The following is a 20,527-nucleotide window of genomic DNA, read 5'->3' as shown; positions in this document are numbered from 1 at the left end:
GTGAATGTCCCCAATGTGCAGCCCACAAATGTCTCTGTCTGGCCTGCCTCCCTGTAGTTTGCCTCCTGCTCCCGCCTAATCACCCCCCTCCACAAGGGAGCCACCATCCTGGCACATACTGTGTGGGCCAATAAAACACTCTTACATGTGTCCTCTGACCCTGCCAGTGGCCTTGGCGATTCTGGGCCTGGGAAGTCAGGTGGTGGTACCAGGCCAGCTGCAGGATGTGGGTGGCTGTTGCTCAGCAGACAGGTGGGCAGCTTGGGAGACTCGTGGGATTTTGCCCTTGAGGTTTGCTTTCTTTCCAAGTTGTGTCTGTTCTAGCTGGCTGTTGGGCAGGGTTGGGGACCAGGACTGAGTGGCCTTGTTGGTTGCAGTGATGCGGACCCAGGGTAGCCTGCGATTGATCCTCAATACCAAGCTGTGGGCCCAGATGCAGATCGACAAGGCCAGTGAGAAGAGCATTCGCATCACAGCCATGGACACTGAGGACCAGGGTGTGAAGGTCTTCCTCATCTCGGTGAGCAGCCCTGGGGACAGGCTGGGCCGCCTGAACCCGAGCAGCTGCCCGGAGCAGGGCAGTGACCCCGAGCCGCCACAGGAAGGAAGCTCTTCGGCACAGGCAGGCAGTCACCATAGGGCTGGGTGGATGGTGGGGGAGCACTGAGCGCTGCCCTGAGGGCACAGGCCATCCCCAAAGTCAGAGGCAGGAATGCCGCTGTCAGAGGGCTAGCCCAGCCACAGGCTCTGGGAGCCCCTCACAGGGTGGGCCTTGGACTTGGGAGCTTTAATCTGTGGTCCCCAGGTTGAGGAGAGCCCCAGGGGGCAGTCTCCCCATGAGGCCTTACAACCAGCACTTCCTCTGCCCTCCCCAGGCTAGCTCCAAGGACACGGGCCAGCTGTATGCAGCCCTGCACCACCGCATCCTGGCCCTGCGCAGCCGTGTGGAGCAGGAACAGGAGGCCAGAACACCTGCCCCCGAACCTGGTGCAGCCCCATCCAATGAGGATGACAGTGACGATGACGATGTCCTGGCTCCGTCGGGGCCCACAGGAGGCGGTGAGCCAGTGGTTCCTTCCCTGAAGGGCACAAGGGGGCTGGTTTCCTAGATCCCCTTACCCATTGCCATTGGCTTGAGGGTGACGTTTTGGTGTGGAGGCCTGACCCTGGTGGGGGGTGGGGGGTGCCTTCCATAGTGGGGACCTGATGGCAAGGCTACTGCTTCCTACAGGCGCTGACGATGAAGGGGACGGGCAGACGGCCGGGAGCACATAGCGCCAGGAGCTAGCCGCCCAGGAGCCTGCTGCTTTGTCCGTCTGTCCACCCACCCGCCCGCCCCTCCCCGGCAGTGTTGAGGCGCGGGGCTCGGGAACCACACTCCCCGCTGGGTTGGCCGCAGTCCGGATCCGCACGGCCCATTCAGAAGCAGACTTGGGAACTGCCTGAATGTGGTTTGGGACACGAGACCTCATCATATTGATGAGCAAAACAAAAGAACATTTCTTCCCTCCCCCCTTTGAATTGAAATGGCACATTAAGACTTGTCACGGCTTCTCACTGGGACTGGGACACCTGGTTTCTTCACCCCTCTCATGCCGCCACCACACCTGTGGGTTCCTGCCACCTGCCCAGCTACCAGGTCTGTCCCCACAAGTGTAAACACTGGCTCTGCTGGACGTTCTGCTAACTACTATCTTTATCTCCTCTTTCCCACCTTCTGATTTGGGGTGTATATTTTTAATTTTTTCCCCCAAGGCTTTGTTTTTTATTTCTTAGGTTAAGATGCTCCTATGTGTTGAGCAGGAGCGGCTCCAGCATCTTTGTTCTCCCTATGGTCACAACTTGTGTGCTGGGGCCTTACTGGGGAGCTGGAGGGACAGGCCCCCACTTCTTCCCCACCTGGAGTTCCTCCAGGCTGTCATGGGGTTTTGAGGGGTAGGCCTGGAGAGAACTTATCGAGAAAAGGGTCACTGGGTCTAAGAGGGGGTGCAAAGAGGCTGATTTCCTAGATCCTCTCACACCCATTGCTTTTGGCCCAAGGGTGACATTTTGGTATGGAGGCCTGACCTGGGGGTATGGGGTGCCTTCCAGAGTGGGGACCTGATGGTGAGGCCACTGCTTCCCACAGGCGCTGATGACGAAGCCGGAAGCACATAGCACCCCTCCCCTCCTGCTTGTCCCCATCACGTGGGTCACCCATCATCAGGCACCTGGGCAAGCACCTGCTTCCTGCTGTTGGCCATTCCTTGCCCAGCCCTGGACATCACCGCACCCAAGACCATCCAGGGCTTGGGACCTCCATGACAGGCAAAGGAAGTCCCTAGCAGCACCTTTGAGGAGGGGCAGGGGACCAGTTCCAGACAACAGGCCAACATCCCAACACTCGCAACACGCACAGGAGCAGGTGCCGTGCCTACCCACCCCAGAGCAGGGTCAAGAGCCCAGCTGGGCACTGCCTGCCTGCAAAGAAGGGCCCTGAGGGACTTCAGAAGAAATTGCCCAGCTCTACCCTCATCGGGTGGGAGAAGGCTCAGTCCCACAGCTGTGCCACCCACACCTTGGGTCGACGGTGTGCAGCCCGAGCCTGAGTCGTGGGAAGACACCAAAGGCCCCCCAGCAGATCTGGTCACACTTCTCTGCTTACGCCTTAGCCAATTAGTGACAAGTAAAACCAGATAATGCCCATGTGTTTTGGAACATTTATGTAAGATTGTCATATGAAATGTATTTGGGAACTACATTAAATCTTTTAACTAAACACCTTGGCCTCCTGTGTGCCTCAGAGGCATCAGGAAGCCTGAGGACCTGTCCAGGAATGGCCTGCCTGCTGCCCTGGACCCCTGCTCCACACTCCATGCCTGGACAGGCCACCAAACTCAGCTCCCAAGACCTGCCATTTCAGTGCAGAGTCTGGCTCCACAGAAGAGCCTTTTGCTTCTCACCTCCCACCCACTTCCCCACTCACATACACACACCCTGCCAGGGGTCTTCTGGCTTCCCAGGGACCACAGGGGAGGGGCAGGGGTGGGGATGTTAACAGGGCCAAGGATTCGCTGAGCAGAACAGGTTAAGGAGGGTGGGCATCTGCGGTGGCCTCATGAAGCCAGGGGCCTTTGTTCACTTTGGCCTGGTGACCAAGCAAGGGCCTCTGAGACCTGGTCCAACCAGTTCTGTGGCCTCAATCCTCCCAGCTCTCCTCCAGCCCCCACCCCTGGGACCGCCCAGCTGAAGGCTCAGGGGTGCCATGGTGGGGGTCCTATGCTACAGTGGTGCCAGCTGAGTGCACTGCTCACAGTCGCCAGGCGCTGGTCATCATCGCCACAAACTCCTCATCCGTGTCCACGGAGGCACTCACACCACTGTAGTAGTCCTGGAATTCAGCCAGGGTGACCTGGGGGCAGACAGGTTCTAAGTAAGCATGGAAAGTCAGGGCAGGAGGGGCTGGGAGCACCCCATGGACACCTACCTGCCCATCCTTCTCAGAGGAGTCAAAGTTGTCCAGGAAGCAGCGAAGTACCTTCTCCTCAGTCCACTCCCCACTCTGCACCTTGGGGTGGGCGCGGCAGCTGTACACCCCCCGGAGGTCATCCACAGTCACCACGCCATCTCCACTGCGATCTAGCTTAGCAAATGCAGCTGCAATGACCGCCTCCCGGGCCTGGGACATGGGGGGCTGAAGGAGGGAGAGGAATGACTGAGGGATGCCAACCCCTCCAGGCATAGAGTGCAGCGTGCAGGGGACCCCTGAGAAGGCACCTCTTCGTGATGAATTCCTGGGTGTTGATACAGGTAAGCCCACTAACTCAGCACCCCACCATCCCCCAGACAGCCAGGTGAAGGGACTTGCCCCCGGTCAGCCCAGCCTCACCCGCAGTGCCCTCAGGAACTCCTCCAGGTCCAGCGTCCCACTGCCATCACGGTCCCATCGCCTGCACACACCCTCTGCCTCAGCCTTGTCCAGCACCAGCCCCAGCTCAGCCAGGCCCTGCTGGAGCTCCCTTGCGTTCAGGGACCGGCTCTTGTCCCGGTCCAGGTGACGGAAAAACCTGGAGGGCGAGGGGTGCAGTTGGAGAGTGGTCCCTGAGGCTGAGTGGTCAGGAAGGAGTGAGGGGACAGCTCACCTGGCCAGACTCTGGATGCCAGAGGCCCCTCGGGAGAGGCACTGTTCCCGAAGCTTCTCCACAGTAGCGTCCACCGTGTCCATGCTAGGTCCAGGTTCTCTGGGCAGCTGGATGAGAGACAGGCCAAGTGGGTTTCCTGCCCTGCCAGCCAGGCTACAAGCCAGGTGCCCCCCACTCACTCACCGGGACTTGTCTGTCCTGGAGTCCTCCAGGCCACTCCACTGGCTCCTGCCTGCTTTGTCCAGCGTTGGCAGTGCGTCCTGCCTGGTAGGATTGTTGCTAAGGGACAGTGGCTCTGGAGACTGGGAGGGGCCCCAGCTGTAACCCTGACTGTGCCAGGTGGCAGGGTCAGGAGACAGAGCAGTGCCGTCATTGGCACCCCTGCCCACCTGCCCACTCCCAGTGCTGCAATGTTCTGGCCTGGGACAGAGCCAGGCCCAGACCCAGGGTGGGCAGTGGGGGTCTCTTTCTGATCACAATGAGAAAGGGTGAGCCACAGCCCCACAGGGACCACAGTGTCCTGGATGGAAGGAGGCTCAAGGCCCAGCTCCTATGTGATCTGAGGCAGGTCTCCTCCCCTCTGGACTTCACTGGCCCCTACCCCTTTTCACAGGGCAGCAGCCAAAGCTGTTGAGGGATCTGAGTTCAAAAGGACTGGAGGTAGCCCAGGCCCACAGCCAATGGGAGGTCCTGAAACCCGTGGTAGCTCTGCAAGACATAGCAGAGCAAAGTCCAACAAAGTAGTTCTTGGTAGTTATTTAGGGGCCATTTACGGTGTTTTTGTTGTATTGGTTTTTTGGTGGTTGGTTTTCGGTTCCCAAACATTACTTGATGGGCTCGCTTGTGACAAGCTGGTGAGCCAGGGGACTGCAGTACTGAACAGAGAAGTGGCCCTGACCCCCGACGTAATCCAAGAGGAACCAAGGCCACTGGCACAGAAGGCCTTCAATCCAGACTTTGGACAATTTTGCCAACTGAGAGCATTACGCTAACCAGTAGGATCGAAAAGGACGTTGATTTCCCAGGACTTAAAATGTGGTTCCCATTTGGGGACCTCCCTGCCTACACAGACACAGAGATCATCAGAGGGTTTTTAAAGCTTGGCCTTGCACACAGCACAACAGTGTGGTCAAGTCTGCTGCCATCAGAAACCAATCTTGGATGACAAGTGACCCAGCACTGCAATTCAAGCCACAGCTGGTGTCACACTGTCAGCTCTGAGAAACCACAGTGACATTCTGCTGCACAAGTTCCAATGGCTTATTGTATTCCAAAATTCTTTGGGTAGGCAGAGTAATACTGCATTGTATTTTTTAATGGGTGTTAACAATCATTAGTTTCTTTCCGTAGAAAATGTAAAATCTAGCCACAATTATTGTAGCTCTGTTGGACATCTTTAAGAGAATCAGAATTTCAACAATAAGTCCTCCAAAATTTGGTAGTGTCCCAGGTCCTCCAGACCCAGAGGCCTTTTCACTTCACCTCTAAACCTCACTTTCCCAGCTGTGAAATGGGGCAAGCCTGTGTCCATGGATGGCTGCAAAGATTAGACAGTCTTGTGTAGAGTGCCCATGGCACAAGCTCCAGTGACTATAACAAGCCCCTACCCAGCAGCGCCCCACCCTGGACCACAATCAGCACAGGGGCCACATCTCCAGCCCCCACACCTGGAAGAAAGGAGGAAGGACCAAGGCCGACAAATCACCCCATTTATTCTTGAACTCAAGACAGGCCCCAGCCTGCTTCCCTCATACAAACAGCCCCGCTTTCTTATTCATCCAGAGGAGAAAATGGGGCCATTGTTATACATAGAGGGGTCAGTGTTAGACACCAGGCAGGCAGCCGGTACCATCCTGAGGATGTTGATGGGTTCCAACCTTTCTAGGCTGAAATAGACCCTGCCCCACGGCAGTTCCTGGTGTGACAATTTCCTGAGTAAGGAGGTGGGGAAACAGCCAGGCTGAGCACTTCAGTGGGCTGAAAAAGGCATGGGGTTCCCTGGTTTGCAAAAAACTCCCTGAATGTCTCAGGCCAAGAGAGGGCAGTGTAGAAAAAAGAAGTTAAAAAAATAGATTCTCTAGGGACTATAAAAAAGGAACCAGCTGCTTACTACAAAAGCTGGACTGGTGGGGGCGGGGCGAGTGGCTCATTATAAGTGCTGGGGACCCTGACTCCCTTCAGGGCCCAGAGACCCATCCTGATCCTACCGGGGTCTTGGGGTGTACCAGGGTCTGGTGACAGACAGAAACCCTGCCCTAATAGAGCTTACATTCCAATGGTAAGAAGTTCCACAAAGAAAAATTAATGCAATGGTAATGGGCAGGGGGTAATTCAGGTAGTCACGGAAGGCCTTTCTAAGGAGGTGCCATTTGAGCAAAGACCTAAGTGACAAGGAATCAGTCATATGACACCTGTGCAAACAGCATTCTAAGCAGAGGGAGCAGCCAATATAAAGGCCCTGAGATGGCACATTATCAAGAAAAGGTTAAGCGATGCCTGAGTTTTCCCAGGCAGCACAGCCCAGCTGCCAGCGTCTCACATGCCCCCCACACTGCCTTCTGGGTCAAAGGTTGAGGGTAGGACGGGGTTAGGAAAAGAATATCTAGGATTAAAAGTATGTCTCCAAAATAACTAATGCACAACAGCATGAAGCTTGAAGCTCTTCATTCTGGTCTGGGATTGAGTAAGAAAAAACTTAAGCCTGGGATGGAAGATGCTTCAAGAACAAAAATCAGGGCAGGGGGAAAAAGGGAAAGAAAAAGTTTAATAATGTGGAACTTTATGTCATCTACGTCTACCGGAGAAAAGAGATCTCAAACTCAGATGGTTCAAAGCCCAGACATCTGGCCCTAAAAGAAATGAGAGGGCTAATTAATAACTCACCATCTGGCTAAAGAGGGGGTATTCTGGGTTCAGAATCCAGGCGGGGATAGCCAACTCTGAAGCCAGATATCCAGACTTTTCTGTGCAAATGTCGCCAATTTTTCAACAAGGCTAATTGGTTCAAAGTTTTGTTTAAAAAAAATTGGGCTAAACATTTTTCATTTGACCTGCAGGCTGCCCATTTTGAGCCTATGAATTTTAGTAGGTCTGATGCTTAGAAAGGATTATGGATCTGCCAGGGCGTGCCCTCTGGGACAATGACAACACACTCCTCCCCTTCCCAGGACACCCACAACAGTGCAGAAAGTCTCCACAGACACCCTCTGTCTCCATTGCGGAATCTCTGCTCTGGGGTTCACACAGTGGTCCCAAACACTGCTGGCTGGAGGTGGTCTTTGTCCCCCTCCTCCCCAGTGCTGTTGGCAAGAAGTAAACTGGGCCCACCAGGGAGTGGGTGGCCAGGGTCACTGGCTGGCAGTGGACCCAGGTGCTGGGCATGAGCCAGGGCTGCCAGCAGCCCAGCCAGGGGGGGCCGCCAGCGGCATATGTCCTGCAGCAGCTCGGCCCGGGGCTGCAGCTGCCTGATGAGCTTGTCCCTCTGGTGCACAGCAGCCTGCAGGGTGTGGACAGTGGCCTCGGAGGTCAGAAGCTGCTCCTGGAGAGCCGCAATCTCACTGGCAGGAAGAAAAACTTGGTAGTAATGGTACCGGGAGACCAAAGGTGTTTCTCTCCCTACTGCTGACCTCTGAGGCTCCCCATTGATTGTCAGGATAAAGGCCATGCTTCTCACCACTGCCTCAAGGCCTCCCCTTGTTATCAGAGTTGTGTCCTCCCCAAATTCACATGTTGAATTCCTGCATCCCAGTGTGACTTCTGAAGGTGGGGGCCTTTGGAAGGTAAAGTTAGATTAAGTCATGAGGGTGGGATCCTCATGATGAGATTAGTGCTCTTATGATGAGAGACACCAGAGTGCTCTCTCCCTCCACCCCACCATGAGCACATAATAAGGTGACCAACTGGAAGCCAGGTAAGGAGTCCTCATCAGGAACTGAATTTGCCAGTACCTTGATCTTGGACTTCCCAGCCTCCAGAATGATGACAAATGTCTGTTGTTTAAGCCACCTGGCCTACGCAAACTCATGACTCCCCCTTGCTCTTCCTGCAGTTCTCTTTCCCTACACCTTTTCCTGTTTTGTTCAGCTTAGATGGCTCCTCCTCCAGGAAGCCTCTCCTCTGTGTCCTCTCAGAACTCTGTGGCACCTCCATCACAACCCCGATCGCCCCATGCTGTAAGTGCCTAGTGATGTGTCTGCCTAAGGGCAGAGCTGCATAGGTGTGCCCTAGTACCCAGCACTGTGTCTGGCACACAGTAGGTTCTCAGTATAGATGAATGAATCCAACCAGCTCTGAAATGTTTTCCACCTGGGCCCAAGTACCTCCCTGGGCACTTGTCTCACCCCTTGCAATTCTCAGATGCTAGAGGGACTCTTCAAAACTTCTGATAGATCACATCCTCCTCTGTTCAAGAACCTGCCTTGGCTCCCAATATCGGCTCCAGGAGGTCGGTGGTCCTTGCACCACTTAGTACCAGCTGATTTTGCCTTGTGGGAAACTTGTAAGTTAAAAATCCACACCTGTATGACATCTCTTTACATGCTGATGACTAATTCAAGTTTTTGGTGCATTTTCAATCCCTCCGGTAGACCAGCCTCCACGTGAATGCATTCGGTTCCTTCCCCCTGCCAGCGTTCCCTTTCCAATCTCGGCTCCGCCTCCGCCCACCTCCACCTAGAAGTTCACCTGGCGGGCCCCGGGCCTCACCGGTCTTTGGCGCAGCCCAGCTCATCTAGGGCGGCGTGCAGCTGCTGGTCGTGGTGAGCCAGGCGCTCGGCCTGAGCGCGCACCGTGCGCTCCGCCGCGTCCAGCCGCGCCTCCAGTTCCGCGGCGCGCCGGTGCACGGCCACCAGGTGTGCATTCGCCTCGCGGATCTGCAGGGGCTGCGGCGCGGACATGGCCCCGGTGGCTATCCAGGCCCGGGCGGCCCAGAAGGGCCACGCCCCCGGGGCCCGGCTCAGGACCTCGGCGCGATTGGCCGCAGCCGACTGGGTGGTGCTCTCTCCTCAAGCCCAAACACTCTGACTGGTTCCGGCACCTCGAAACTCCGCCCAGTCTTGTCCTCCGGCGGCTCCGTTCAGGCTCTGGCAATGGGATTGGTCACTCTGCTCAGGAGCTAACACCAGGATTGGTCCGGATTCTGCAACCGGTCAAGCCTGACCACGTCTCCGGAATCAGCCACGCTTCTCCCAGAGCCACACGATTGGTCACACTCAGGCCCTTTAGGCAATAGTACAACTCCGGGTTAGTCAAGACACCTGCAGGATTTCTCTCTGATCTTTGCCATGTCCCTAAGCGTAGGCCGTACGTCATCTGGCGCAGGATTTGGACAGGCCGCAAATTGGCCACAAGCCCTCTTAAGATCCTAGCTCTAGGGTTGGCTCTGTCCCGTTAAGCCCCGCCCCTGAGCCAGACCACGCCCCAAAATAGTCGCACGAGGTTCAGATTCCCCCTTGGGGTTGGGCCTCAGTGAGTGACCACGCCCCCACACAGCCTGGTGCTGGAAGTGGCCACATTCCCGCTGTGCCCCACCCCATACTTACTTATTGCTCCTATCAAGCTAAGGACCGCCCTGTCCTAGCCCCAGTCTGTGCTTGGAGATATGCCTAGTACCTATTACAGTTCAGCCCCTAGATTAGGCCCCACCTCCGGGAGTCAGACCATTCCTACCCTAGGACATTCTGACCTAGAACTAGTGAAATATGCCTTCACTAATCCTGGTTGGAGTTTTCGCCTCCTGAAATCTGCTGTGGGTACACCCGCTCTTCCTTTACACCAGTTCCGAACTCGGCGCGTGCGCGCAACCTGTGTCCATGGTCGCGGCACTCAATAAAGTTGCTCTCTTGTTACGGGCCCGTCAGCTAGGGATGCTGCGCGCGCCGCCCAGGAAGTCTCGCGATAGCGAGTGGCTGCCCTTGGCTGCGGAGTGCTGCCGAGTGTGTAGTTCGGCGCTCGGCGTGTGTAGCCATGGCCCGGGCGCTTATTCAGCGATACTGGGATATCCCCGACGGCACCGAGTGTCACCGCAAGGCCTACGCCAGCACCAGTATCAGTGGTGCCGTTGGTGAGCGCCGGCGGCCCGGCCCGGAGGGCGGAAGGTGCAAGGAAGTCATAGGGTCACTGGGGGTTGTCCGAGAGTGGCCTGGGGAGCTGAGGACCTCGAGGCGGGAGGCATATGGTTGTTGTCAGGGTGTCTGGGGAAACCCTGGGACGTTGGGGAGCTCATGTGTGAGGTTTTGTGGGGTGACGGACTGATTCAGAAGACGCAGGGAGGCCCAAGGGTCAGTGGGAGCCATCCAAGGGGATCACATCGGAGCTGGGAATCACGCGGGATGGTACGTGGCCCTAGACAGGGTGTCTGGGGCGGTCATGGGGAACTCTTGTGTGAGAGACTTTTGGGGCGGGGCGGAGGGGGGCGGTCCGGCAGTTTTGCAGGGCACCCGGATGGAGGTCGTGATACTTGTTACAGGCTGGGCACTGGGATGATCAGAAGAGGTCTAGGTGCTGGAGTGCGACTGTTTGGAACTCGTGGAGTGGGACAAAGACATTATCAGGATCAAAGGAGCTGGAGGATCATGAGACTTCCCAGTGGGGTAACTTTGAGATTACTTGAAATTATGGGTTATTACTGGAATGTCTGAGGGGGCTACAGAAATTTGAGGACGTTCTGGAGTGTGATGAGGTCTTTACAAGATCCAGAAGAGTTGGGTGGTCAGAGACATCTTATGTTTTATTGGGCCCACCAGAGGGATCCTAGGGGTGCTGAGGAGATGTCAGTGAAGTGAGTCAAGGATTACTATAAGACAAGCCTTTGGGGCGTGAGGGGGCCCTCAGCACTGGCATTCCCCTGCAGGGGAGACCCCTGAGTCTTGCCCCTCCTGGTCCCCTTTCACTCAGTCTCCCTGAGAAGTACATACGGTGTTTTTGGCCACCTCCATATCTCCATCTCCTGAAACGGGCTGGCAGAAGTTGAGCTTCCACTGGGAGACATTTGCATTTGGGTAAACCTAATTAATAATCGCTATCATTATCTTCATTTTTGGCAAAACCGTTATCATTTCCATTTCTCAAAGATGCAAACTGAAGGCCAAAGAGGTGTATTAACTGTCCCGGGGTCTTTTGAACCCAGGCTGCAAATGCAGGTCTGCTGATCTCCTGGGGGCTACTGGGGCAAGGAATGTGTGCACAGGGTCCTTGGAAGGTCCACGAAGAGAAAGGGATGAAGAGGGAGTTCTAGGGGATGGCTTCTGTAGAGCCTGCTTGAATGGCAAGTTATTGGGACAGTTTAGGGTGTGTGGTGGGATCTCTATGGGGGCACTTAGGCCTGGAAAGTTGTGCAGTGTGGGATCGGATCACTAGAAAAAGTTATTCTGGTGAATTCTTATAGGGAGATGCTGACATTGGCTAATGCCTGAAGGGTCATGGTTGTGTCTCAGGAAATTAAAGCAGGAGGGGATCTGCTGGAGGGTGTGTCAAGCTTTCAGGGAGATTTGAAGAAGTGAATGCTTTAGGGCTGTGGTTTTCAACCTTTTTTATTTCATGGCATACCAAAATATATTTTTTGCTGATCTGGCAAAAATAAAAAAGGTATAATTTTGATTCATTCACACCAGACAGCTGTTGCTGTGTTGGCTGTTGTCCTTTATTTTATTTGACAATGTAAAGGAAAAAGTTCAGTGCCCCTAACTAAATGGTCAGGTATTGCATGTTTTAAAAATTATTGCCAGTGTGCCTGCCACAACAAACCGGTTGAGAATCGCTGCTTTAGAGGATTTTGAAACTGAGAAAGACATTCATGCTGGTGTTTGTGAGTTGGGGGAGTGCTTGTGTGCTCTCACTGGCCAACACCATTAAATATACAAAACTTGGCTTAAACATGCTCCTGGATGCTCCTTCACCTACCTAGTCCTTCATTCCCTACCTCCCCTCAGCCCTCACAAGAGAACTGGTTTCATGTTTGGCTTTCCTGAGCTTCTTAGCCCCAGGAGGGATCCCTTGTTGCCAGCAGAGCCCAGCACCTTGTAGGCCACCATAACTGTTTTGGAAGGAAAGAAGACAGTAACTGAATGAATGAATGACTCAGGCCACACAGTACCTATGTGAGTGAATGACTTTTTTTTTTTTTTTTTTTTTTTTTTTTTTTTTTTTAAGTATATTTTATTGATTATATTGTTACAATAGTTCCAATTTTTTTTTCCCCTTTGCTCCCCTCCGCCCAGCACCCCCCTTCCCCAACAATCCCCTCTCCAAGTCCATGCCCATGGGTCGTACATACAAGCTCTCCCGCCTCACCCTTTCATATATTCTTTTCTTCTTTTTTTAAAATTAATTAATTAATTAGTTAAATATTTTAACAATAAAAAATAACAATTCCTCCCTCTCAGACTTAAGACCCTTTACAATCTTATAAAGGACAATGGATGAAGGTCTCGAGCTCCTCTAGCTGCTTCAAGCTGGACATGGTCGTCGTCCTACCTACCCGTGGGTCAAGAAATCCCTAATAAGAGTGGGGATGTGGAGGGGAGGGTGGCCTTCCCACAAGGGGAAGGATCGTGCAGACTCCAGGTTGGTTGGCTGTCTCTGGACAACGGCATGCTTGGTTTGACAGGCTGGCATCCTTGTTGTATTCTGGGGGCAACAGGGTTAAAGGACATCATTTAATCCGTAACCACTAGATGACAAAAGACAGGTATTAATTTTTCAATGTCCCACATTAGGGAAAAGAAGGGCTTCTTTGGAGGAAGGTGTGCCAGGTACATCTCACCTGTCCAAAACCCTTTTGCCCATTATACTTATTTTGGACTGAGGGAAATATTTTAGGTTTCCCCCATCTCAGGCCTCTGGGCTTTTTCTGTCCAAGCCATTAGGATAGAAAAGAGAAACCAGTTTTAAAGTGAAGCCCACAGACCACCCCGTTCTTCACCAACCCAGCCACTTAGTTCAGCCAAACCATTGAGTCTCAGGAGGCAGCAATGCAGACAGGATTAAGTGAGGCCTATGCATACAGATAATCACTCAGGTAATGAGATTGTAGGCTTATGCCCTTTGAAAACAGAAAACACATGTTAATTTATGTAACATAACCCACATACAAGTCTCTAAATCTGTAGGACTGTCTTATCGGAAGGAAAATCCTTGTCCTTCTAATATTCACTGAACTTGCATTTCTATTCTTTATATTTTTATTCCCCCCCCCACTAAAAAATTTTCTGTTTGTTTGTTTTTCCACTACAGTTGTCTCACTTTTTTTCCCCCTCTTGCTTCCCTGCACCCTGCCCCCCCCCACAGTCAGTCCCCACCCAGTTGTCCATGTCCATGGGTCATTCATACATGTTCTTTGACTAGACCCTTCCCCTTCTTACCCCTTCTCTCCCTCCCATCTCCCCCTTTGTTACTGTTAGTTTATTCCTTGTTTACATACCTCTGGTTCAATTTTGCTCATTTGTTTGTGATGTTCTTTAGTTTCCTGTAACAGGTGACAGCATAAGGTAATTTTCTTTTGTTGCCTGGCTTATTTCGCTAAGCATAATTCTCTCTAGTTCCAATCATGTTGTTGCAAATGGTAGAAGTTCCTTCTTTCTTTCAGTACTTATTCATTGTCATTTTCCCCCTTTGTACTCGTGTTCCTCTCTGTCTCTCTGTTTCTTCATCTTCTTAAAGCAGACCCTTTAGCATCTCTTGCAATGCTGGTTTGGTGGAGATGTATTCTTTTAGCCTTCTTTTGTCTTGGAAACTCCTTATTTCACCTTCCATTTTGAATGAAAGCCTTGCTGGGTAGAGTATTCTTGGTTGTAGGCCTTTGTTTTTCATTGCTTGGAATATTTTTTGCCATTCCCTTCTGGCTTGTAGTGTTTCTGCTGAGAAATCTGATGATAGCCTTATTGGAGCTCCCTTGTATGTTATTAGTTGTTTCTCTCTTGCTGCTTTTAGGATTCTCTCTTTGTCTTTGAATGTTGGCATTTTAATTATGATGTGTCTTGAAGTGGGCCTGTTGGGGTTCATCTTCATTGGGACCCTCTGTGCTTCCTGGACTTGCGTGACTCTTTCTCTCGTCATGTTAGGAAAGTTTTCTGTCATTAGTTTTTCAAAGAGGTTTTCTATCCCTTGCTCTTCTTCTTCTCCTTCTGGAATTCCTATGATACGGATATTATTACGTTTCATGTTGTCCTGCAGCTGTCTTAGAACCTCTTCAGTCTTGTTCAGTCTTTTTTCATTTTGTTGCATTGTCTGGGAGTTTTTGTGTAGGTTGTCCTCCAGCTCGCTGATCCGATCTTCTGCTTCCTCTAGCCTGCTTTTAATTCCTTCTACTGTGTTCTTCAATTCAGAGATCGTATTTTTCATTTCCTCCTGGCTCTTATTGATAGCTTCTATGTCCTTTTTCATGCTCACGTAATTTTCTGTGAGTTCCTTGTAGTTTTTCTGGAGTTCTTTGAAGTTTCCGCTGAGCTCATTCAGCTTCTCCATAATCCATGTTTTGAATTCCATATCTGATAGTTCGCTCCCCTCTATTTCATTTAGCACTCTTTCTGGGGATTCTACCTTTCCTTTTGATGGGAGGTTGTTTCTCTGTCTCCCCATTTTTTTGACTCCTATTGTTTGTTGGTGCTTCTTGGAATGATCTGCACTTCCTGGATCTGCCTCTGGTGGCGTCAGATCATGTACCAGTCTGGCCCTAGGCAGCCTGTTGGAGACTTCCAGGGATCTACTGCTGTTGTCTGTCTTCTTTGATTGTTAATCTATTCAATCTGTGATTAGCTGTCAGGCTTAAGGACTGTGGGTGTGGCAGCTTAATTCCTGTAGGCAGGGCTTTTGCTTCCCCTCAGGCTGACGCCACTTGGAGGGGAATGGTCTACCCGCAGTACTGGGGATGAGTCAGCACTGGGACCCAGTCAGCTGCTCCTCCAGTTCTCCCCCCAAAGCCACCGTGCCAAATTCTCCCCAAGTGTCTCCAGTCCTCTCTGCCTTCCTTCTGCTTGAGCCCAGGGTAAGTGGTGGCCAAAATATTTTCGTATGTGATCCACTTAAGAGCTCTTTTTCTCCTGCTGTTTCTCTCCGGCTAGCAAGAAAGCCTGTGGCTTTTCGCTTTTCACAGCTGATACTATTTTACTTTCCACTCTGTCGCTGTAGGCTGGGAAGCCCAGCTGGGGGTTTAGACCCTGCCCTTCTCAGGGGGAATCCCCGGCTGCTGAGCTGTTTCTCAGCCCCTTCAGCTGCCACCCGTGGGAGCCCAGCCAGCCCTTCCACGTCTCCGCACTCCCTACCGGTCACGTTGTGATGTAGCGGCCTTTTCTGTCTCTCCGTGGTTATAAGACTTCTCTCCAGCTGGTGTTCGGTTCGTTATTCCAGATGATTTCTCCAAAATTACATTGTAAATCCAGACTAGTTCTAGGAGGAAGTTAGTGTAGCTTCCACTTACTCCTCCGCCATCTTGTTTCTCCAGTGAATGACTTTTTTAATGAATGGTTGTGGGTACACAGTAACTTTGTGAGGGAGTGACTGAATGAACCAGGGCCCTGAGTAACTGAAGGAATGGATGGATGTGGGTACCCAGTAATTGATGAATGAATGAATGATGGCAAACATTAACTGTGAATGAATGAGTGTGCCCTGTGTCTGGAGATCACTATGGGAGACTGAGAGGAAGCTGGGAGCAGGTTGAAGGTTGGGGAGGGGGCCTTTTGAGGAGGATATGGGGGGCTGTGGAAAGGTGTGAGCCAGAGATCCTCGTGTGCTGAAGGTCACAGCATCTGAGGAGTTGAGCAGGCTCCTGGAGGGATGGGGCTGTGGCAGATCACCATACTGTATGGTTGCCGAGGGAGAGTTGGGGCAGTCTTGGCTCTGGGATAGTCGTGGGGCTCTCAGGTTCTTTTGCCCCCAGTTCAAGGACTTCTGAGGGCATTCTCTGTGCCTAGCACAGCCACAACCACAGGCATATGGGATGGGGTTGACAAGGTGTCCTCCAGGGCTCACTGTGTGACTGGGTTTGGGGGCTTCACTGAATCTTGTCAGTGGTTCCCCTTAAGGGGGTCCTAAGGCCCTCATTCCTGACCCGGCTCCTGCGATCAAGACTCACTAGGTCCTAGGCAGGACTGGAAGCCCCCTCTGCTCTTTACAAGAGATGGGAGGATCATGTGCGAAAGAGAGTACCTGGAGGGAAGTGCTTGCTGAGCTGGAATAGAGTCTGGCCCCACTCCCTCCTTCCCAGCCTCTAGCTTCTCTGAGGTCAATTGGGGATACAGACTCATCATGAGATTGGAAGAAATAAAGACTTGAGGGTCTCTGGACAGGTGCCTAGCCCATGAGAGTGCTCTTTCTTTTTAGTGGATAAGTTGACATGTAACATGTGAATTAAAGGTGTACTAGAGTTCTCTTCATATGTGGCTCTCTTCCTTTCATCCCTGGGCCGTGGTTTGCCCAGCTGGGAAGTGAGGTAGCAGTCTGGGTCTTCTCACGGTTCTGAAGATTAACCCCACTGTCCAGAGTGAAAAGTCCCCCACAGAGACTCCAGTGAGCCAAATCTGAGCCCAGGCTAGGGTGGGAGGCACTGCTCAGCCTGGAAGGTTCCATGGGTAGGTCCTGAGAAGCCGGAGGCGTGGGGACTGGATGTGAAACCCATTCCTAGGGATGCTGTGATGGATAGACCGTGGCCCTAGGGACCCACTGGGCTTCCAGACTGCTCTACTTGGTGACCTTAGCCAAGTCACTTTGTGTCTCTGAGGCCCCTCCCCTCCCATGAAGCAACAGATATAAGGGTGCTAAGCCCCTTGGGCCTGAGGAGGGTGAATGGGGCAGTGGCTGTGCTTGCCATGAGGCAAGTGACAATTCTGTTTTGTCTGGGATGGAATGGACTTGCCCCAAGCAGTCCCTGCTGGCAACTAAGCAACATTGGTGGTAGGGGGAGGAGCCCTGTGTTGAGCTTTTCTGGTGACAAGCAGCCAGCCAGGTAGGCCCTCGTCTGGCCATTCACTGAGGAGGGTCTGGTGGGGGATGCTGCCCAAGGGCCTGCCCCAACCTCACCTGAAACCCACACGTTGGCCCATATCAGTGTTCACTCAGGATGCTCCAGGACAGTCTTGGTCCTTGCCACCCACTGGCACTCAACTCCAGGCCCAGCCCCTACTCAGATCCCTCATGTATACAAGCCAGTGTCAGGGGTAGGGTGGGCAGGCTGGTGGCAGAGATAGAAAAGCTGACAGCAATGTCAAGGCCAAGTGGGTGTGGGCAGCCAGCCAGGCGTGAGGGACAGGCCCAGGCCAGAGCTGTCAGTGGGGAGGGGGCCATGGGTGGTGACGAGGAGGCCTTGGCAGTTCCGGGAGGCACACCTTTGCCAAGGAGGATTAGGCCAGGGAGCCCCAGGCCCCACAGGAGAATAGAGCCTTTGATGGGAGCAGGGCCTGGGTGCCAGGGGTCTGGGGGTGCAGCTGTGGCAGCTAGGCCTGCACTCAGCTCGGGAGCAGCCTGGTCATTGAGGCCCCAGACTCGTCCTCATGTCCTCTGCATATTGGGCTGGTGCCCTGCAGTGGGCCCACGAGGGTGACGGGGTCCCGGGCAGGCCTGCAGAAGCTGGCTTGGTCAGGCCTTAGGAGTGAGGCCTGGGGCTGGAGGCAGGGTGAGACCCCAGGCTTTGCAGCAGCAGACCTGACCCCAAATTCTCATCCCAGCTGAGCTACCTTAGAGGGCACAATGGGGACCAAAGGAGAGAGGATCTATCAGGTGGCAAAGATGTCTGCTCCCCAGCCAGGGCCACTCGTCAATGCAGAGACCCAAGTCTGAGCCACCTTGTACCCCTCTCATTCCACAGGCCTGATCGCCTCCGCCTACAGCGTTGCACTCAATCCCCCTGACTCCTTCCTGGAGGGAGTGGCCAGGACAGGACGGTACACATTTACTGCAGGTGAGTGAACCTGGGGTGGCATCTTGCTTCTCAGGGTCCCTTGTGGCACTGGCCTGGCTGCCATGGCCTTCTGGGTCCCAGACACAGTGCCCACCCTTTCCCATCTGCCCCACAGCCGCCATTGGTGCCATATTTGGCATTGCCTCCTGCGTCAGTGCCCAGGTCCGCGAGAAGCCCGACGACCCCCTGAACTACTTCATTGGAGGCTGCGCTGGAGGCCTGACCCTGGGAGCACGCAGTGAGTGAGCTCCCCAGCCCTGCCCTCCTCCCTCTGTGTTCCACTCCAGGCCAGGGGCCAGGCAGTGCTGAGTGTGTAGGGCCCCTGCTCCAGCAGATGAACCTTGGCCACCAGCCAGTTCACTAGTAGTTAACAGCTGTTGCTGCTTAAGCACCTACTGCACACTCACCTCACCAAGCCTTCCCCTCTTCCCTCTCTCCCCCTTGCTATCTGTGCTTCGGTCATGCAGGCTTCTGTCCTGTTCCTCCAACATGCCAAGCATCATCCTGCCCCTGGGCCTTTGCATAAGCTGTTTCCTCTGCCTGAACATCCTTCCCCCAGAGATCAATACAGCTCCCTCCCTCCCTAGCTTCTCTGTGTACAATCTAGGACCCCCACCCTCACTCCACATCCCCCTCCTTTGCTACGCTTTGTCAGAGAACTTGAGGGAACCGCCTGTTTCCACCACCAGCCCATGAGCACGGAGAAGATGGTGCTGGTTCTTGCACTGCCACCCCTCTCCCCAGTGCTCACAGCCCTGGTTGACTGAACATACAGCCTTGGGAAGGTGGTGCTCTCACCATCCCCACATGACAGATGCCAGGAATAAGGCTCTGAGGTAGCCTGACATCACCTGGGACCCAGCAGAGCATGCTTCCCTGGTGGGAGGGGGCTGGCCCAGGCCAGCCTGGCATGGGGGAGCCACCTGCTCTTCCTGCCTCCCACAGCCTCAGAGGCCACAGGCAAATCAACTGCCCTGGCCCAGCAGGCTGGGAGTGTCGGTGGAAGGTGCCAACTGGGCAGGAAGGGAGGGCACCACAGAGGGGGCAGCCACACCATCCTGCTTTTGCTGTGAGACCTTGGGCGAGGTCTGGGTTTGACATACACCCCCAGGCCTGTGAAGGGATATGAGCCTCATACACAACAAGCAGAACCCTGTCCTTGGTGGCAGCTTTCAGGCAATCAGGAGCAATCTGCTCCTTCGTTAACAATCCATGGGGCAAACACAAGGCCTGGTGCCTTCAACCAGGGCACAGGCTGAGACTCACCAAACCAGCAGCTCACCAACACAAGAGCTTGAATGTGAATGTCTCCCTGCCCCAGTCCCTGGTCCCAACAGCCTATATTCCTGCCTTGCTCTCTGCCTCAGTTTCCACACACACCTTCAAAGTTGGAGGGTCAAGTGACTTAATCCCTCCAGAGAGGGATGCCCGCCTGGGGTGAGCATGGGTCCCACAGTGCCTGACGGTGCCTGACGTTGCCCTGTCCACCCTCACAGCTCACAGCTACGGGATTGGAGCCGCAGCCTGTGCATACATGGGTGTAGCAGCAGCCCTGGTCAAGATGGGCCAGATGGAGGGCTGGAAGGTGTTCGCAGAGCCTAAGGTGTGAGCCCCACCACCTCTCTCGATCTTGGGCAGGTGGAAATACTCCTAAAATTAAATTCTGTGTATATTGTGTGTGCACGTCTCCCTTTTCTCCTCCCCTGCTCTCCAGGGTGACAGTGACAGGCCAGCACCAGCCATGGACACTCTGGGTGGATTTGGGAGGAAGTGGGAAGGGAGCAAGAGATTAGCCATCTTGTTCCCCCGCCGAGCCACAGGCAGGAGCTGCAAGTGGGATCTGGGACAGTGCAGGTCACAGGGCACCCCTGTCTGGGCCTTCCCCCAAAGCCAACAGCATGCGGAAGACACGCCCAGGGCCCACGCACTGCCCAATTCCAAATTCCTGGGCATTGGAGCAGAGAGCCCCAGATGGCCTGGCTCCAGAGCCCTGTCCCCATCTGACAGGCCACCCAGAACCTGAAGGGTAGGGGCCCATGGCATCAACAAGAGGAGAGACTCAACATCCTCACCAGCCACCACCTGTCAGGCACAGTGATTTAGGCAGCCCTGGAATACTGGCAGGCTCAGCCCCCAGGCTTTCTGCAGAACTGGCTCAGTTCTTCCTGGCAGCTGGAGAGGAAGGCCTGGCTTGCTCCAACATGCTGAGAAGGTCATAAATTAAGTCTCTCCAGGCCCCACCCTGAGGAGTAGGGTTGTGCCCTGCCAGGGTCTGGGCTCTGCAGGTGGCCCTGGGGGCTGCAACCATCATGTTCCCTCCTCAACCATGTCCTCCTTGTCCCTCTTTCTTGCTCGCTTCTGGGGCCTAGACATGGTTGCAAGCCAAACTTGGAGCCTTGCTTTCCTCTTCTGTCCACCCCAGGTAATAACTCAGCTGGGTTTTCATCGGCTAAAATTAAACCTCTGCAGAGCACAGAGCTCTGGCACTGCTACTATCAACCACTGGCCCCCCACT

The 20,527-nt window shown here is 53.8% G+C and overlaps 4 protein-coding genes across 13 annotated transcripts in view; 2 read left to right on the top strand and 2 right to left on the bottom strand.

Moving 5' to 3' along the window:
- RANBP3 (RAN binding protein 3) overlaps positions 1–2,758 on the top strand; it is a 52,921-nt gene extending 50,163 nt beyond the window's left edge. For 7 of the 10 annotated variants that reach the window (XM_090289473.1, XM_090289472.1, XM_090289471.1 and 4 more), the window contains 3 exons: positions 378–520; positions 876–1,059; positions 1,232–2,758. In XM_090289473.1, the coding sequence (XP_090145599.1) occupies positions 378–520; positions 876–1,059; positions 1,232–1,275 (371 nt within the window). In that variant the 3' untranslated portion in view covers positions 1,276–2,758. Of the gene's footprint in view, positions 1–377; positions 521–875; positions 1,139–1,231 lie in introns of those variants that run through there. The other 3 variants (XM_090289467.1, XM_090289465.1, XR_016513544.1) reach the window with 2 other exon arrangements.
- On the bottom strand, positions 2,688–8,851 carry CAPS (calcyphosine). The gene is made up of 5 exons (XM_090289477.1): positions 8,826–8,851; positions 4,122–4,228; positions 3,869–4,046; positions 3,467–3,673; positions 2,688–3,391 (listed from the first exon to the last, which is right to left on the bottom strand). Exons 2-5 carry the CDS (start codon positions 4,202–4,204, stop codon positions 3,290–3,292), a joined length of 570 nt encoding a protein of 189 aa, XP_090145603.1. The 5' UTR covers positions 4,205–4,228; positions 8,826–8,851; the 3' UTR covers positions 2,688–3,289.
- VMAC (vimentin type intermediate filament associated coiled-coil protein) lies at positions 6,848–9,143 on the bottom strand. The gene is made up of 2 exons (XM_090289475.1): positions 8,826–9,143; positions 6,848–7,678 (listed from the first exon to the last, which is right to left on the bottom strand). The coding sequence occupies exons 1-2, from the start codon at positions 9,014–9,016 to the stop codon at positions 7,360–7,362; spliced, it is 510 nt and encodes a 169-aa protein (XP_090145601.1). The 5' UTR covers positions 9,017–9,143; the 3' UTR covers positions 6,848–7,359.
- Positions 9,144–10,019: 876 nt separating this feature from the next.
- On the top strand, positions 10,020–19,689 carry NDUFA11 (NADH:ubiquinone oxidoreductase subunit A11). The gene is made up of 4 exons (XM_090289461.1): positions 10,020–10,182; positions 17,920–18,012; positions 18,128–18,250; positions 19,509–19,689. Exons 1-4 carry the CDS (start codon positions 10,086–10,088, stop codon positions 19,619–19,621), a joined length of 426 nt encoding a protein of 141 aa, XP_090145587.1. The 5' UTR covers positions 10,020–10,085; the 3' UTR covers positions 19,622–19,689.
- Positions 19,690–20,527: the final 838 nt, after the last annotated feature.

The sequence above is a fragment of the Furipterus horrens genome, unplaced genomic scaffold (genome assembly GCF_987537825.1).
Source record: "Furipterus horrens unplaced genomic scaffold, mFurHor1.1.pri manual_scaffold_10, whole genome shotgun sequence".
In the NCBI taxonomy this organism is placed as follows: Eukaryota; Metazoa; Chordata; class Mammalia; order Chiroptera; family Furipteridae; genus Furipterus; species Furipterus horrens.
The sequence above is the reverse complement of the archived record's forward strand: the minus strand, read 5'-3'. Positions and strand labels throughout refer to the sequence as shown.